The sequence below is a fragment of the Lactuca virosa genome, chromosome 5 (genome assembly GCF_052849685.1).
Source record: "Lactuca virosa cultivar CGN04683 chromosome 5, Lactuca_virosa_CGN04683_v6, whole genome shotgun sequence".
NCBI classification, from domain to species: domain Eukaryota; kingdom Viridiplantae; phylum Streptophyta; class Magnoliopsida; order Asterales; family Asteraceae; genus Lactuca; species Lactuca virosa.
This window is the reverse complement of record NC_136430.1, coordinates 45731344-45751234: the sequence shown is the minus strand read 5'-3', so window position 1 is coordinate 45751234 and position 19891 is coordinate 45731344. Positions and strand designations below refer to the sequence as shown.

General features: G+C 33.8%; 1 protein-coding gene across 3 annotated transcripts; it reads left to right on the top strand.

Annotated features, from left to right (window-relative positions):
* Positions 1–9577: 9577 nt before the first annotated feature.
* On the top strand, positions 9578–12864 carry LOC145115221 (E3 ubiquitin-protein ligase RGLG2-like). Of its 3 annotated transcripts, none has more exons than XM_079051466.1 (11): positions 9578–9895; positions 10316–10660; positions 10732–10872; positions 10958–11071; positions 11165–11262; positions 11395–11474; positions 11558–11663; positions 11757–11884; positions 12112–12301; positions 12451–12507; positions 12622–12864. In XM_079051466.1, the coding sequence occupies exons 2-11, from the start codon at positions 10348–10350 to the stop codon at positions 12700–12702; spliced, it is 1308 nt and encodes a 435-aa protein (XP_078907592.1). In that variant the 5' UTR covers positions 9578–9895; positions 10316–10347; the 3' UTR covers positions 12703–12864. The 3 variants fall into 3 exon arrangements, with proteins under 3 accessions (XP_078907592.1, XP_078907593.1, XP_078907591.1); XM_079051467.1 differs by lacking the exon at positions 9578–9895 and adding an exon at positions 9932–9978; XM_079051465.1 differs by lacking the exon at positions 9578–9895 and adding an exon at positions 9955–10036.
* The last annotated feature ends 7027 nt before the right edge of the window (positions 12865–19891 follow it).

The following is a 19891-nucleotide window of genomic DNA, read 5'->3' as shown; positions in this document are numbered from 1 at the left end:
ATTGGTGCCCCACCTTTTAAGTTCTAGTATGGTCGGAGATGTCGTACCCCGGTATGTTGGGGAGAGGTTGGTAACAGGGTCATGGGAAGGACCAAAGTAGTGCTTCAGACCATAGAGCTTATTCAGCGGATCAGGTAGAGACTGCAGACAGCTCAGATTCGGCATACGAGTTATGTCGACCGGCGCCGATTCTTGAAGTTTTGATATGATATTCATGTTCTTATGAGTTATTGTTAGATCATAGGAATTACTTGCTAAATAGTTTAATGATTAATTCTTGATCAATTATGTGTTTTAATGGAATCCATAATTTGTCCTCAAGTTATGGATTTCCAAAGGTCACTTTCTTTTAATGTACATGGATTGTCCATGGAGCTTTTAACCCATGGATTGTCCATAACTTTATTTGGTAGATACTTGACCCGACCCGGCATGGTCCATTTGGGTTGCACTTCACCCGAACTATTTGTATGGTTAAACCTTTGAGAATTGTATGTTTAGGATTTGTTAATATATTATAAGTTATAATATATTAATATGAAATCATATTATTTAAATGAGTATTGATCATAAATTAATTTCGAATTAATTTGGTGATCAAAAAGGTGACTAATTAAAAATGGGCTCTTGTATTTATATAAGTATGGGCTAATACTCATTTGGAATGGGCTTGGCATGCATGGGAGTCCATGGATTGTCCATGGAGCTTTTAACCCATGGATCCTTGGAAAGGAAGAGTCATGGGTATTAGGGTTTACATGGATGTAACCCTAATCCTCCACACTATATAAAGGAGCTTATGATGCTTGAAATGGTACTAGTTGTGTGTGTGTATGAAGGTGGCCGATTTCTACAAGTAAACATACACTCTCATAGTTTTTCCAAGTTTGTGGTGATTTGTGATTTCCATTTGAGGCATCCACATTATTGGTTCTTGGCTCTCAAACTCCAAGGAATCATCTCACTATTGAAAGGTATGTAATTCTTCTAGCTTTTATGTTTAAAGTTCCCCATGCCATGCTAGATAGGTTATGAACCTTGGAAAAACAAATTTGCATGTATTCATAGTAAAACATAGATCCAAGGTTTCTAGGGTTGCATGTACACTATAGGAGTGTTAGGATGCTCAAAACCCAACAGTGGTATCAGAACCTAGGATTGTTTTCTTGAATACTTGATGCAAACTGTTGAAAAATCGAAAAATTGAGCTGTCTGGACAGTGGACTCGTCGAGTCCAAGTGCAAACTCATCCTACTCGTCGAGTAGGTTCATGCACTCGACGAGTAGGAGGCTCTGACTGCAGTTTTTCGACTTTTGCTGCTAGAAATGGACTAGAAACATTACCCTAAACTGTTTTGGTGTTTTAAAACTTGTTTTAGATGGTGTAATGGTTATGGCATTCCATTTACAATGGCTAATATCAAAATTCCATGTTTTATATGTGTTCGTATGATTCTTGAAGTTTTGATATGATATTCATGTTCTTATGAGTTATTGTTAGATCATAGGAATTACTTGCTAAATAGTTTAATGATTAATTCTTGATCAATTATGTGTTTTAATGGAATCCATAATTTGTCCTCAAGTTATGGATTTCCAAAGGTCACTTTCTTTTAATGTACATGGATTGTCCATGGAGCTTTTAACCCATGGATTGTCCATAACTTTATTTGGTAGATACTTGACCCGACCCGGCATGGTCCATTTGGGTTGCACTTCACCCGAACTATTTGTATGGTTAAACCTTTGAGAATTGTATGTTTAGGATTTGTTAATATATTATAAGTTATAATATATTAATATGAAATCATATTATTTAAATGAGTATTGATCATAAATTAATTTAGAATTAATTTGGTGATCAAAAAGATGACTAATTAAAAATGGGCTCTTGTATTTATATAAGTATGGGCTAATACTCATTTGGAATGGGCTTGGCATGCATGGGAGTCCATGGATTGTCCATGGAGCTTTTAACCCATGGATCCTTGGAAAGGAAGAGTCATGGGTATTAGGGTTTACATGGATGTAACCCTAATCCTCCACACTATATAAAGGAGCTTATGATGCTTGAAATGGTACTAGTTGTGTGTGTGTATGAAGGTGGCCGATTTCTACAAGCAAACATACACTCTCATAGTTTTTCCAAGTTTGTGGTGATTTGAGATTTCCATTTGAGGCATCCACATTATTGGTGCTTGGCTCTCAAACTCCAAGGAATCATCTCACTATTGAAAGGTATGTAATTCTTTTAGCTTTAATGTTTAAAGTTCCCCATGCCATGCTAGATAGGTTATGAACCTTGGAAAAACAAATTTGCATGTATTCATAGTAAAACATAGATCCAAGGTTTCTAGGGTTGCATGTACACTATAGGAGTGTTAGGATGATCAAAACCCAACAGTGGTATCAGAACCTAGGATTGTTTTCTTGAATACTTGATGCAAACTGTTGAAAAATCGAAAAATTGAGCTGTCTGGACAGTGGACTCGTCGAGTCCAAGTGCAAACTCATCCTACTCGTCGAGTAGGTTCATGCACTCGACGAGTAGGAGGCTCTGACTGCAGTTTTTCGACTTTTGCTGCTAGAAATGGACTAGAAACATTACCCTAAACTGTTTTGGTGTTTTAAAACTTGTTTTAGATGGTGTAATGGTTATGGCATTCCATTTACAATGGCTAATATCAAAATTCCATGTTTTATATGTGTTCGTATGATTCTTGAAGTTTTGATATGATATTCATGTTCTTATGAGTTATTGTTAGATCATAGGAATTACTTGCTAAATAGTTTAATGATTAATTCTTGATCAATTATGTGTTTTAATGGAATCCATAATTTGTCCTCAAGTTATGGATTTCCAAAGGTCACTTTCTTTTAATGTACATTTAAAACACATAAGTTACATAAAAATGAAGAGTCTTCACTTTTATGAACCATTAACTCATAAGTTATGAAATGAAAGGTTTTGAATAATTTCAAAACTTTCCCTCAAGTTTTGGAATTTGTAAAGACACACACACTTTAATTCCAACCCTTAGGATTTTAAAAGTTAAAATTCAACCCTTATACTATTATAAGATTAATGGTTAATATTTATATATATGTATAAGATCAAGTCATTTTACCGTTAGTAGGCCTCATTCACGAAGCCGGTCTATAAGGGGGGTATAAGGTTGTTGCCTATAAAATGGTAGCTTAATGGGTGTCCACTCTCACCCACTGCTTCCTTGACTGGTGAAGGGTCGTTAGCCGAACGGGTAGGACAATGACTTTAATTCTCATTAAAAGTATAATGATTATTATAAAGTAACTAAATGCTTTTATAAATTCCCAATATTAGTTACTTTAGGAAAATGTGAAAATGGTGCTAACCCATGAAATTAACACTTTGTACCTTACCAAGTCGTTGGTGGAGCATGTGTGGTTAACCGACACACTAACTTGAACTAGTAAGGATAACAAAGGGTGACTTAATGTTTATCATAGATCGGTGGAGCGCGTGTGGTTAATCGACACATTAGTTAGGTGGTAATATTAAGGGTACCAAGTGAATTTTCATGGTTATTCACACCTTGTTTTGTGATCCTCGGCATCCCAGTCACAAAACTTGAAGGGCACAATCGAGATTGAAACATGCCATTGAAAAGTTCAATGAATCTCAAAAGAATCTAGGAATTTCAAAACCAATTAAACCTAATAATTCATTTCGTTTTCATGGTGGAAATTGGTGAATCGTCATTCACCTACCTTCAAATATGTTATAGCTTAGATTATGACATCCCTCTTCTAAGTTATAATATATTGTGTTGGGTCCTAGCCTTAATATTACATTTGGGTGTCTTATTAAGGACTCTATATATCTAATCTAAACTTGTCTTTCTTCTTTTCAGATGTCTTCCAACAATGCTTCGGGTTCTAACCCTACCGGCTCCTTCTCTCTCATGAACCTTTGTGGGAGAGTCATCTTCGATGGTTCCAACTTTATGGATTGGATCCGGAACATCAGGATGGTCACTCGTTACGAGGACAAGGAATATGTCCTCGACAAGGAGCTTAAGGAACTAGATGAGTCTACTGCTACTCCTGAGGAGATCGATGAATACAGGACACATGAGAGAGATGCCACCAAAGTGGCATTCATCATGATGGCCACGATGACAGCCGAGCTCCAAAAGTCCTATGAGGACTATTACCCTTTTGAGATGCACCAGGACTTGATGGAAAGGTACCATCAGAGTGCTCGTCAAGAGCGGTATGACATAATCTCCTCCATGATAACAACCCGAATGAAGGATGATGAACCCATCACGGGCCACACGCAGAAAATACAGAGGTATGTGGACCGTTTGCAGAAATTGAATGTGAGCTTCCCTGAGGAGTTGGCAATTGACATCATTTTGCACTCCCTACCCTCGTCTTATGATCAATTCTGCATGACATACCGCATGAACAAGGAGGAAGTTACACTCAGCAAGCTTCAAGGACTTCTGAAGACCACCGAAAGTGGTCTTAAAGGTAAGTCGGTTGTTACTACTCCTACTCCTACAGCTACCCCTGTTTTGGCTATCGGGCAAGGCAAAGGGAAGAAGAGGAAGACCCGTTCGAAGGGTACCAAGGGAAAGTCTCTTGATGAATCCTCATCAAGTGGAACCAAAGGTGGTTCTGCTACTTCTTTTGCCATCCCTAAGGATGCTGATTGGTTCTATTGCCAGAATAAGGGGCATTGGAAGCGAAACTGCCCAAAGTACTTGCAGGATGTCAAGGATGAGAAAGTGAAACCATCCCATGCAGGTATTTACACTATATTGTCTAATAACTCACCATATTCTAACTCTTGAGTCCTTGATACAGATTGTGGTATTCACATATGTTGTGATTTGCAGGGCCTAAGAAGAAGTGAGGATGTGGAGCACGGGAAGATAAACTTAATCATGGGGAATAGGAAGGCTTTTCCTGTTACCAAGATTGGAGTTTATACTTTGTTGCTAAGTAGTGGGTTAAAGTTATATTTGAATAAATGTGTTTACTCGTCTGAAATGGCGAGGAATATTATTTCTTTTCATGGTTTGTACAAACAAGGGTTTACCTTTTCGTTTGATAATGAATGTGGTGGTATTAATGCTTTCTTTAATAATGTTCTTTATTTTAAAGCATTACCTTGTGATGGTGTGTATGAAACTGTGTCGGTTGTAGATAACCTAGGAAATAATGTGTTGTGTATTGATTCCTCCACTAGCTTGGATAAAGAATCATTGTGGCATTGTCGTCTTGGACATGTAAGCAAGAAACGCATATGCCAACTCCAAAAGGATGGAGTCCTGCAGTCATTTGACCTAAAGTCAGATGATAGTTGTGGATCTTGTTTGCTTGGGAAAATGACAAAATCACCCTTCACTGGTACTTGTGAAAGGGGTGAGGGTTTGTTGGACATTATACATACTGATGTATGTGGACCCTTCAAAACCGCCACAAGGGATGCTAATCGCTATTATCTTACTTTTACTGATGATTATAGTAGATATGGTTATGTCTACTTAATCAAGCATAAGTCAGATACTTTTGAAAGATTTAAATAGTTTAAACAGGAAGTAGGAAATCAATTGGACAGGAACATTAATATGCTTCTATCCGATCGAGGTGGTGAGTATCTTAGTACAGATTTCCTCAACTATCTTAAGGAGTGTGGGATTGTCTCACAATTGACACCTCCCAGGACACCATAGCTGAATGGTGTGGCTGAGAGGCGTAATCGGACCTTGTTGGACATGATTCGTTCCATGATGAGTCGAGCTTCGCTACCAATCTCTTTTTGGGGGTATGCCTTAGAGACTGCCGCCCATATCCTTAATCTAGTCCCCACAAAGAAGGTTGCCAAAACACCTCATGAGATGTGGACTGGGAAAGTTCCCAACTTGGACCACATCAAGATTTGGGGTTGCGAGGCTTTTGTGAGGCACGAAACTCACGATAAGCTCAAACCTCGAAGTGAGAGGTGTATTTTCATCGGCTACCCACAAAAATCCTTTGGTTACCTCTTCTATAGACCCAGTGCGAATGTGGTCTTTGTGGCAAGGAGAGGGGTCTTTCATGAGAGAGAGTTCATGAGCCAAGGAAACAGTGGGAGGCAAATTGACCTTGAAGAAATTCAAGATTCAAGTGGTGAAGGAACCTCAAACCCTAGCAATCAACCTGAGGAGGAAACTCATGTTGATCCGACTGACGAGTCTGTACCTCTGAGGCGTTCCACGAGAGTTAGGAATGCACCTGAGCATTACTATGGTTTCCATATTACTGCGGAAGGTGATACACTTATCAGTGATAGTACACTGGTAAATCTGGATGAACCTAACAGCTATACGGAAGCCATGGCAGGCCCTGAGGCTGCTAAATGGAAAGAGGCTATGGACAGCGATATACAGTCTATGTATAACAATCAAGTTTGGAACTTGGTTGAGTTTATAGTTAATTTGTACTTCATTTTAAACTATAATATGGCAATCGCCCTTGCTAATGTCTCGAGTGCATTTAATAAGAATATGTTTAATTAGACATTCTAGCCAATAAAGTGTGTTTAGAGCTTATTAATGTCTTTTATTACCAACCTAGAACATTAATTGAATTCGACACTAATATAAATTTAGCTCGCATGAAAGATGGACATAACTTGAAACCCACTCCTTTTTACCGGTGAATACCAATTCTTAGTTCTTTTTTCTCTAAATATGTTTTAGTAAATCCAGTTTTATTAAACATAACCCCTCCCCCTTGCTGGTTACTTTTATCCCATACAAATCGTGTATGTCATACATAGAAACACATTGGACTTTTAATTTGTTTCATTGTGAGTTCGACATTTACTTCCCCTTTACTACTTCTTATTACATGTGGTAGTGTTTTCACTATATATTTATACCCAACACTCACCTCACCCCTAACTTACCATTGCCTCCGATGACCATCCCACAAAAAATTTCTCTCAAACTCCCTCTTGAATGTTCAACTTCATGGAGAATTTTTCTAACTTCTAGGAGCATCTATACAAATATTTTTCATTATTCATTAATATTCCATGGAGAAATCCCCCAAAAAATCACCTTCATAATCATTATCTTCTCCACACAACCCTAAAACCAAGTGCCTTTTCGACCAACAACGACCCGCATCATTTCATCAACAACCCTTCCACCAACGATGCCCTTGCCCTAAAACCCTCTCCCTCCCACGAAAATTGCCATCTTCTAAAATCGTAAGAGATTTTTGTCCATTATACAAATGACTGGTTGATTTAAGTATTGTATAATGAAAATACTTAAACTAACGTGAACTAACCATGCTAAGTTAGACACATTTAACCTATTATTTCATTAGTTAAGATTGTGGAATAGTGAATTACATATTTTTTTCAATTGATTGTTTTTAAATTTACAACTTCCATGATCCTACCATATATACCAAACCTACAATTCCCTACGTAGCTATTTCCACGATCTGTATTGAGGAAATAAATCATAATATCCACATGACAAGGAAAGTGATCTACATATTGAACTCAATGTCTTATTTGTGTTTTCTCATATCTTTACCGCTATGTAATTTAATAAGTTCTTTATAAGTAGGTTTGTATTAAATACAATTAATTATTATCCTTTAATTGCAACCCCGCAACACAGAATAGGTAAATAGGATACATTATACCCAATCAACTATCATTGTCAAGTCTCAAAGTAAGATCTATTGTTTTATCTTAAATCTCAATTAAATATGTTATTCCAAAACTAATTGAGTTATACCTTTCGGGCCAAAAATAAATATGACAATTAGCGGCGGTAACAAGGGATGATGTGTTAAAGTTGGTCTGAAGCCCTCGTTAGAGACGTTCCCTTTCCAAAAAAAAAAAAAAGAGATGATAGTGTAAAAATACATTTTTTATTAATGTTGTATTTGCTAAGATATTTCTTAAATTATATCGTACTAAATCATGTTTCAGTTTTTATTGTTGTTCTGAAATCATATTTGTAAAGCATATATTGGCCTATGTTTTGTATTGTACTTATTGCATGTTTTGAATTTTGATTTAGAAAGATGTGAAAAATGAAGAAAACGTGATCACAAAAAATAAATAGGTAAAGAAGCATGTATCCTAAAATTTCCCCAAGGAAAAACTCCTTTATATAAAGTATTTTTTTAATAAATAATAATAGCATTCTTAATATTAGCTTTAGGTGATAATAAAAGTAATTTGAAACCTTACACCATAAAACGGGTTACCTTGGTTTACAGCAAAGTTTTGTGTTTTTCTAATTGTAGACTTTTCGGCAATTTATAGTTTTATACCATTGCAATATTATTCTTTAAATTACGTCTCATTAATTTTCTATTTACTTCTAAATAAATATAATAACAACCTTCTTTCATATATGTTGCCCATTATAACAATGCTACAAAAGCCTATGTTTGCTACTTTTAAACATGTTTATCCAAAATCGTTTTTTTGTTCTTTTGGTGTAAAAACTCAAAACTTAAGAAGGTTTTTAGGCTTCCATTCTCGGTTACCATGCCATATGGCAACCACTTTGGCGACCGTAAAGGCTTCTTGGCTGACCGTTTAAAAAGAAAATAAAAAAAAAGGTGTGACCTAGTTTCAAACTTGTGACCTCCCTAAAGGGGAGCAAAGATTATAGGCGTTGAGTTAGAAAAATAATTTTTAAGTATCTAAAAGCAACATATGTACATAATGTTCTCTTTCTTATACTTATAGATAGTCTACACCAACATATGTCAACAATAGAGTTCATATTATTTTTAAGTATAGTCTCATGATGCCATTATTTATGGTAGATGAGATATTCCAAATTTGTTGCAATGCATAATTGGACTATTTCTGGAAGCATGTTGTACAATGTAGAGAGCTCACGTGTTTTAAGTATCAATACGATATGGCTAAGGACGTTTCTTTTTAACATATTTAGATGCACTAATGTTTATGCTAATAAAAAAACACATGCAAATTTTTTGACTAATATTTTCGAAAGAAGATAACACTTAGACCACAATGTATACGAGTTTTGGATGGATCTATATGAGGGAAACATGTATATGTTTATGTTGATCTAACAAGGGTCTTGTGAGCTTGAGAAGCGAATGGTTTATTATAAGACATGTTAATTTAAAAGTTGTATTATGTAAAGTTTCAAAACAAATGAAAACATGCATCGATAATCAACGCTTTATGACATCATTCATGTTTGATACTTTTAGTTTTGTAGCACGGGTTGTGGAGCTTCTCAATAAAATACAACTAATCATGTATATAGTAATGTTATAACCTCAAGATTTATAATAAGATTTATCATCCTAATTTTTCAAAACAAAAATAATTTTACAATTCATCATAAAATATTAGAAAATATGTTGTCGACTTAACTAATCTAATTGAATCATCATTTAAAATTGTCCATTTAACTAATCTAATTGAATCATTATTTAAAATTGATTCTTGTTAAGTAATAATTATACAACCATCCAAACGCCCGCTAACAAACAGAAAAGAATGCACTCATCCGAATAGACGGCCGATCAACGTCGAGACCCGTGAGTCACGGGTTGACACAGTGATAATAGTCGTGATAATCGATAAGCACCGTCGAACCAAAAAGGATATACATATATAGCTCACCTACAAAAACAGAAGGAACCTTCCCCGAATTAACCACCAGTTAGCTGATTCCCACTCAATCCATTCGTATTTTGTTTATTTTGTCAATCCTTTTCCAGCTACAAACAAACCCTTGTTATCTCCCTTTCACTTTCACTTTCACTTTCACTCTCGCTCGAATCTTTTCTTCATTCAGTCCCTGACCGATTCTTGAAGAGGCTATCCACAATTTCTTAGGTAAATCTTCTTATGTTCGACTTTTCTGATTTGGGTTTGTTCGAAAGTTAAATTTTATCGATGCAAATCATGTCAATTTCGAAGTATGCTTTCTTTCTCAGCAATCAGGAAATAGCGACCAGTATGACCTTTTAATGTCAGGTCTTCAAAATCAAAATTGCTATGATTTTCTTATTAATTAAACACCATTTTTAGTTCTTGTAGATCTTAATGTTAATTTTCAATCAAATGAATTGATTTTTCTTTAAAAATGAAATTTGACATTGAATTGGGTTGCTAGTTTAACATCAATAGTCAAAATGTAGCATTCTTTACACTCTACGTTCTCGAATTGATAGTGGATATCAAGATTTGATAGAGTAAACTATATTTTACCCACATTAATTTATTGTTTCGTGCATGTATGTATTGATTCTTCAGAAATCAAAACCCGTGAAGACTGGATTGAGTTCATGGGTGGCAAAAGTTCAAAGAGATCTGTTTCAGGTCGTTATGCATCATATGGCTCGACCTCAAATTCATGGGCCTATCCGCAACCATCGTATCCTCAACCTCCAGTGAGCCAACCGTATGCTTCACCTTCTCCATATCAAAGCTATCCTAATCAGGCTCCCGCAGTTAAGAAGAGACTCGAGAGAAAATATTCAAGAATCGATGATAACTACAACAACTTAGAGCAGGTTACAGATGCCCTGGCGCGTGCGGGTTTGGAATCATCAAATTTGATTGTCGGTGTAGATTTCACCAAAAGCAATGAATGGACAGGTTCGATTAAAACATTAGGGTTTCTCAGTTTTTAATAAAGCTTTTGACATTTCAAACTTTTTCAATTTTAGGTGCAAGGTCGTTTCATAGAAGATGCTTGCATCACATTGGAAACGAAATGAACCCTTATGAAGAAGCAATTTCGATAATTGGAAGGACACTAGCTTCCTTCGATGAGGATAATTTAATTCCTTGTTTTGGATTTGGAGATGGTATGCACTGTCACACTGTCACTGTCACTGTCACTGTATCACTGTCACTATCAGCTATATGATTGTAATGTATATAATTTTTCAGCTTCAACGCATGATCAAGAAGTCTTTAGTTTCCTTCCGGATGATAAATTTTGTGATGGATTTGAGGAGGTTTTAAGAAGATACAGAGAATTAGTACCTCAACTACGACTTGCAGGTGGTGATTATGTTTTCTATAAGTTGTAATTATTTTTTTTTTTATTATTAGATTTATAAAGGTTCATTATCTTGTTTTTATCCCTCTAAACAGGACCTACCTCATTTGCACCTATTATTGAAATGGCTATCACTATTGTTGAGCAAAGTGGTGGTCAATATCATGTCTTATTAATAATAGCCGATGGGCAGGTAAATTTATTATTAGCCATGATATTAAAATAAAATTGGGTAATTGGGAAATATGGTTTCTTTAAACTGTGAAAAAAAAAGATAAAATATTTCAATCACTAAAGAAAATAATTTACCTAACTGATGTCACAGGTCACGAGAAGCGTTGACACGGAACGCGGTCAACTAAGTCAACAGGAGAGGAAAACTGTCGAAGCAATTGTGAAAGCTAGGTACTAATACTATTACTGATGTCTAGTTTCGTAATTTTACACATATGTTACTATTTCTGAAATGTTTCTTTCGTGACTTTTAGTGAGTACCCGTTGTCAATAATTCTAGTTGGAGTTGGAGATGGACCATGGGACATGATGAGGGAATTTGACGATAATATCCCTGCCCGATCTTTTGACAATTTTCAGGCAAGTTTTTAGCAAATGTCATTACATTGTTAATTACTTGGTTTTTTTTTTTCTAAAGTCTGTATTGATTTTAACCTTTTTTGTCCATTTTAGTTTGTGAATTTTACAGAAATAATGTCAAAGAATATCGATCGGTCTAGGAAGGAAGCAGAGTTTGCTCTTGCAGCCTTGATGGAAATACCAGCACAGTACAAGGCAACATTAGAGCTCAACATTTTAGGGTAACCTTCTGCTTATTTTGAAACAAAAATTATTTAATTGCAAGAAATAGCAACGTACTTTCATTGATTTGTTTATATTATAAATGATATGTTGAAAGTATATAATGTTGTAATAGAATGAAAAGGAAGTAGGATGATGTAATACACAAATAAATGAAAATACATTGTTATTTCTTACATTTAGCCCTTTAAACAAAACCAACATTTGCCTTGAATATATGAATCAGTGGTCGTAGAGGAAAAGCCATAGATCGGATAGCTCTTCCTCCACCTTGTTATGGTTCGGTGTCTTCTCGTGCATCATCAAAGCCATCGGGACCCACACCCACTACCTTCCAATCCTCGTCACACTCGTTTCAAGGAAAGTCAACACCGGTCAACAAAAGTTACGCCGGAGGTTCCTCTTCTGATAACCAAGTAAGTCGTTTTTTGTAGCATTAACTTGAAATGAAACACTCAAATACATAGGTGATGTTAGTCTTGAAGCAAATATTGTGTAACCGAAAATTATTATTATTATTATTATTATTTTGACTGAATCTGAATGAGCATTTTGATTTCGGCAGCTTTGCCCGATCTGCATAAGCAACCCGAAAGATATGGCTTTTGGCTGCGGACACCAGGTACAACTATGACTCTTTTTCTTATAATATGTATATGCTTTTTTTTTTTTTTTTAATGATTTAATAAACATCTCAAAGGAATATAATATGGTTTTATTTTCTTGTGTTTTTCAGACGTGTTGTGAATGTGGGAAAGATCTTCTGTTGTGCCCTATATGTCGGGATCAAATAGACACAAGGATTAAGCTTTACTAAGTGGAATATGAGCTTGTTTTGAGTGCTATATGTTATTAAGTTTGTACATAATCTTATTCTTTGTAACTGGTTTTGGGACAAAAATGTGTGAACCAGAATAAACCCATTTGTAACCGGTCTAATCGGATTTTTCCTAGTTCAGTTTGTAACCGCTTTCAATTATCCACTCCTAATCTGGTTTCCAATGTTTAGAAGATGATCCGGTTAAATCTAGTCGGATCAAACCAAACCGACCCGGTTTCTTGAACCCAGTTTCTGTTTTATCTGATTATGGATCGGATCTGGATACAAATCGGATGAATGGTTTTGTTGTGCAACTCTAATTAGAAGAAAAAGGAGATTTTAGAAAGTCCAAAGTAATACATTTGATAATAGTTGATAATTGTATACGGTAACAGTTGATACTGGTTCTATTATCACGACAATAGAAATTGGTTTTAATAACTAGAATAAAGCATTCACGAAATTTGATTGAAAAAAATTTCATGGATTTATGAAATGCATGAATAGATAATTACCACCAAATAAATGATTCAAGTAAACCTGGTGATTACTTTTCAACTTCTTCAAAGCTTTCTCCCATGAAACTTTAAGAGTACCCAAACCCCTAGCTTTCCTCCCAATCTTTCTCCTTCTAAACACTTTTCTTAAACCTGAAACCTGAACCCCAACCCCCTTCTTAACCATCAATCTCCGCCATAGCCGCCACCTCCTCCACCGCCGGTGTTGGTGATGGTGGCCTTCTGCATTTTTCAGTCTCAGGTAATGAAACCTCCATAGAGAAACCAACTCATGGTCATCCATGATGGAATTGCAAGCAAATCAAACGCTTCCTTTAGTTAAACTTGTGTAGACGTGTATATATATATATATATATATATATATATATATATATATATATATATATATATATATATATATATATATATATATATATATAGAGAGAGAGAGAGAGAGAGAGAGAGAGATTCATAAAGTTAGGTTTATTAGGGTTTTATGATGAACCGAAAACGTTAATTAGTAGCTGGATTTTGCAGGTGAATTAAATGTGATGTATGAACTTTATACACTATGATAAAACTTGAGAGTGGTACACGATATAATTTGCAGGTGAATTAACGAGTTTTATTATTATTATTATCCCAGATATACCCTTTAAGGTTTTTTTTTTCGGTGTTTAGCGACCGCATGGGAATTTTTACTACCACTTTTGTCATTTTGCTTCTCTTCATATCATTTTGTTTATTCTTCATTCATTTTTTCCAAGAATGGAAAATTATTTAGAGTGTTGTTTATGACATTTTAAGTGTTTTGAGAATTGAAATGCAAACAAGCAGTCGTAATGAAAAGTAACGTGTAAGTTTTGGACACAATATACATTTTAATATATTTTTATTATTAGATACTATTTACTTTTTAATCACTTAATATAGTTAGGATCAAATGTGAATCACAAATAGTGTATGAATGTGTGACCAAATTATGACCATTAGATTAAAAGAATGAATGATTTTTGATCTTAAGGTACATGGTATTAGCATGGAATTGCATTTACTATATAAATATACTTAATTAATTATAAGTGTAAATATGACATTGTATTAAGAGAGAGAATGTAAATTAACTACATTTTAGACAATTAAGTCAAATTAATTAATAACAAACAAATCAAATAAAACCTAACACATATCAAAATATAGTATGGCGATGAGATTCATATGTTTTCTTGAAAAATAATCATACATTTTTAAAAGAATAATCTTCTATAAGAATGAAATAATTAAACAAGAATTACAATTATATAACTGGCAATTTCTTTTATTCTTCAAAGCAGCAATAATTCTTAAAGAATTTTGGTTTCGTTAATTTTTTTTATTCCCGGTATCATGTAATCTGAAAGTATGTCAAGTATTCTAAAAGAATTAAGGGAAAAGAAAAGCCAAAGTTTCAAGTTTTATTTCCATTATCATGTATTCTAAAAGAATTTTTGTTCATACAGGTGATAATTGTTTCATAAAAGATGTTGAACTAATAATATAAATACCATATTTAATATAGTTATTAAAGAATGTGCATTCAATTACTCTTGTATTCTTCCAAGTAACACGAAATCTAAAAAAAATAGCTTTAAATATCATATTATTACAATTCTGAAAGAATATCATTCTCACAATAGACCTCACTGGTAACATGAATTGGAATTGTCTTTCAATAAAAAAAAAATTGCTAAATATTTTCAGATTTGACTTGTTTACATATATTCTTTTAGAATTGGCTTTGATTCAAACTTCCATTCTTCAAAGTAACATGAATTCTCAAAGAATTTTGTTGTTTTTTGAAGGTAAATCCTGAAATTCAGAAAAATATTAATGTTATTGTACCTTCTATGATTGGTGATTTGGCGGTGGGGATGATGTTATTTCAGAAGATGGAGTCGTGGAGAAAAAGAATAATCAACAAATAATGCCACTAATTCCAAACCTCATGACTAGTGATGGTGAACCATAAATTCTTTGATTGTGCCATCTGCTTGACGTTCGCTCCTCTTTTATCTAGATCAACAGGTGGGTAAAAATAAAGAACAAGGTTCGGCTCTCCTTCTCACGATCAACAACTTATTTTCAAAGATAAACAACACAATGGTTTATCGAAGAGTTATGATGGTGAGATGGGGTCTTCGTGATGTCAACAAGATGGTGGAGATTCTGTTATTGATGAAGACGGTGAGGTTTGTAGATGACGATGATAAGAGTTAAAGACGTGTTGGTGATTTGAATTGCTCAAATAATGAGATTCTAAATGGATGATAATTATTTAATTTTCCTAGATTATAGGTTTTTAAATTTGGTTATTTAATTAATCAATCAATGAATTTTATTATAATACCCCTCCCAAATGATTGAACCACATTTAGTCATACATTCACACAATAATTAAAGTTTATATATAAACCTAACTCTCTCTTTCATATATATATATATATATATATATATATATATATAGACCACATTTAGTCATACACTCACACAATAATTAAAGTTTATATATGAACCTAACTCTCTCTCTTTCATATATATATATATATATATATATATATATATATATATATATATATATACTAGTAGCATACCCGCGCGATGCGGCGGCGACGATTTGTTTCATTCTGGCGATTAATTTCCAAACAAAAGTTAGTGTCATTTCGACAGTTATCAAGTTGTTTCCTTTCGATTTGTTTCATTCTGACGATTTGTTCCTTTCGACGATCAGTTGTCTCTAAATGGGCGGCGAATAATAATTTGCCTTTGTTACTCTTTGTCTGGCAGCGGGCGACGATTAGTTTTATTTAACGAATAATGTTAAGATGATAAATTTTTATTTTATTTGTTTAATTCGAATTGAAAATGTAAAATATGTTATATTATATATACTAATATTGAACTATGTTTAATTTCTTTCAACATATTGCTTACTTTGGACAAATAATTTCATTGTGTTGATTAGTTCATTTTTTGGCTTATTTTTCGTTAAAGAATATAGTAAATTTCTTACTATGTTATTTTTTAAATATATAAATACTTTGCTTTTCTTGTGAAAAATAAAGATATTTTTATTTTTTCTTTTGAAAAATAAATACTTTGTTGTTATTTGCTAAAAATAAATTAATATTGTTGTTTTATTGGAAATAAGAATAGGTTGGTAGATGCTCCCTCAAAAGGTTTGGGTTATATTGATTAATAATAAATACAAAATAAAAGAAAGCTAATATTTTAGACTTTTGGTATTAACTTAATGGAGCTAAAGTGACAATATTAAAAGTTACAAAATTTATGGTGATGCCTATGAATAAAAACCTTTTTTCTAAAAAATTAAGAAAAAATCAATATGAAAATTCATGTACGTCAAATCTGTTTGTTCTGGAATAATGGGTTTTTCAAGGAAATTAATACTAATATATCGGTACATAATGAATTAAAACCGGAATCATTATCTAGGAATAGATTATATTAGCTTAACAGGTATTAAAAATGCAGATTATCATATACTCTTTTCTATGAAGTTTGTAATAACAAGAGTAAATTACACGATTCGTTCCTCGTGCAAGTGCCAAAAAGCACGCTTGGTCTCTATTTTCAAAAATTAACTCGGATAGTCCCTCTTTTGTTTAAATTTTGCATGCTTCATCCCTAATGTCGTCAGCCAGACATAAAAAGACGATTTCGCCCTTTTCTTTTTCTTTTTCTTTTATTTTTATTTGTTAGTTATATTTAATTAATTACATATTTATTTATTTATTTAAAATAATAGACCCCACCTTATATACTCTCTCTCTCTCTCTCTCTCTCTCTCTCTCTCTCTCTCTCTCTCCAATCATCATTTCTGATCAATTTCTATCAAGTAGAAACTACAGCATCTCCGACCACCACTGTTTAGCCATCTCTGACCTATACTTTCCGGCCAGCCACTGGCCACCATCTCCGACCAACTACCACCGCTCGTGTCCACCGATACTCTTACTCTCATCCCTCATAACCGAAAATCTGAAAATCCATAAAAGCCAAAAATCCCAAAAAAAAAACCCCAAAAAGTCTCACTATGGTTGTAGAGTTAAAACCCTAGAATGCAGAACCACAAAAGCACCATCATTGAAGAGAGAGGGATAAAGATAAGGTGGTGGCCGTCAGATGTGCAGAGAGAGGAGGAATAATGAGGCATTGATGATACCGATCTGTTGAAACTCATAAATTGAATCACCTACTGAGATGAATGATCTGTAAGGGCTGAGGTGCTTCATCGTCGGCGAGATTGGGGCTTGGATTTCCGATGATGGTTCCAGTCTTCCAGATTTTTGTTCTTCAACAGATGTGCAGACAGAAGGGGAGAATGAGGCGTTGAGGATAGTGGTGCGCAGGTAGAATGAAACGATGGTGCTCCATTGGTCGTCGTGGTCTCCCTCTTTCTTACCTAATCCTGGCAAGTGGCAACAACCCAAGCAGTGTAACCTACACCGTCCACCTGCCTCCCTGACGCCATAGCTCCTCCTCGTTTGTTCTCCGGCAAGACAAATCGTCACCATACAATGTCATCAAACTCCTACCGGACCTCCACCTACTTCTGGACATCGATGAAATCAACAATTCTTCAACTTCCGGCGGGTTTAGAGAGAAAGAGGGAAGAGCTGGAGCGGTGTCCTCACGTTCCAAAAGAAGTGGCTGCAATCTAAAAGCCATTTCATTTTTCTAGAATTATAATTAATAAAAAGTATAGATAAATTATAAATAGATGCAAAATAAATAAAAAAGGGTAATATAGTCATTTTATATCGGGCAGGGACCAAGAGGGCAAGTTTTAACGATATAAAGGATGGTCCGAGTTAACTTTTGAAAATAGAGACTAAACGCGCAATTTGACACTTGGAAGAGGGATGAATCGTGTAATTTAAATTAGTATATACATGAAACATATACAAAGACATAATATTCGATCCAAAAAACAATCAAAAAAACTTGTTGCTCACTGTCCTTTAAAATCATAAACTTAAAACTTTTTTTCTTTTTGAAAAGCATGGATATAATTGAGAATAAAATGTTTATAGAACTTTTATATAAACTTAAAACTTTTTTTCTTTATTACTATTTTTTTCTTTTAAGAAACAATGTTTATATAATTTAGATAACTTTTATTTCAAATAATAAATTTATTTATAGTTTTTCATTGCATTTTTCTTTTAAGAAAATTGCCAGTGATGGCTATCTTCTACTTAATAAATAATAATACCAATTATTTTAAGATAGACCCACGTAAATTTTATAATCACCACATTTATTTTCAGCTCATTTTGATTTTTCTCTTAAACAAGCTTATTTAAGTTTTATTTTTTATTTATATATTATTTATCATGTTTGTAAACTTTATTTGAAATATGCTATTTATTTTTTCACATAATTAGAAAGTTCCTTTAAAATTTCATATGTATTAGAAGAATAGTAAAAACCTTGCGGTAAATGAAAAGTGTTTACTTATGTTAATATTATACTAATTATAAATTAGTATAAAACAAATAAAAATATATCAAAAAATGTACAATATATATCAATGATGGTCATTATTCATTAATACTTCTAATTAATAATTTCCTGTGTACATAGCATTTTTCAAGAATAATTCGCTTCTAATTAACACGCCTTCATTTCTCTACCTCGTCCTTTGGGGATTAAAACAATTTAATAGCATTTTGAATTTGAAGATGTTTATATTTTTTACAGTATATTAAAAACACTTTTTTAGGGTATCTTGCAAATGCTCCTTTTATAAGAAATTTAAAATCGCTTTTTATGTTTGAGAGCACGAAGTTGAACGGACTTTATGTTTACTTATGTTTACTGTGTCTCACTTTTTTTGTATTCAAACCTCATAATAATATTTTAATGTTTATAAAAAGTCCGAGACAATACATAATATACATATTTTACAGTAAAATCACCAACTTTTAACAAACATTTCCAGTTCTACAGATTTTACAGTAAAATCACCAACTTTTAACATATCATTTCAAAAGATAAACACTTATTTGCACATATATTTGCATAACCCAATTGAACTTTACTGAGCAAAAAGTCAGTAACATAAACACACATTAACAGAGAAAGTATTGAGCATAGTCATTTTTCAAACTTCTTAGTTAACACGAGTTATAGATGCAAACAACAACAATGTCTATTTACAAATAAAATTAAACAAAATCTAACGTATTCTAACCATAGTTCCATATCAAGATCCAGAAAAGTAAGTCAATGTTCTCATGGAATTTTTGCTTGCACAAACACGATTGTGAAGATAAAAAAGTGGTAATTCACATGTACCATCTTGGGCGCAGGTGATAGTCGTTTCCAGCGACATCGGTTTCAAATCTATGGTTTTCCTAGAGAGAAACATCTAGAGGAAGACAAGAGATGGGATAGTGGTGATGAAGGTTATTCAATAGTTTATATCTAAGGATTTTAGAGAATAAGAGGTTATCGAGAGTTTGAAGGTGATGTAGCTAGATGGTGACTCTTGGTAGTGGTGGTGCATTGTCGGGAAAGAGGTGATGTTGGTAGCAGACAGTGGCAGCGGCCTGGGATGGAGGTAGCGAATTACTTAAGACGATTAATGGTTTTTAGATGAGCGTGTTTGTTGAGATTTATTGGGC

Excerpts from the sequence above, each read along its gene's own strand:
- LOC145115221 (XM_079051465.1), top strand. Across the intron at positions 11,664-11,756 it reads GATCTTTTGACAATTTTCAG|TTTGTGAATTTTACAGAAAT; the intron begins GCAAGTTTTTAG and ends TGTCCATTTTAG. Across the intron at positions 11,885-12,111 it reads TTAGAGCTCAACATTTTAGG|TGGTCGTAGAGGAAAAGCCA; the intron begins GTAACCTTCTGC and ends TATATGAATCAG.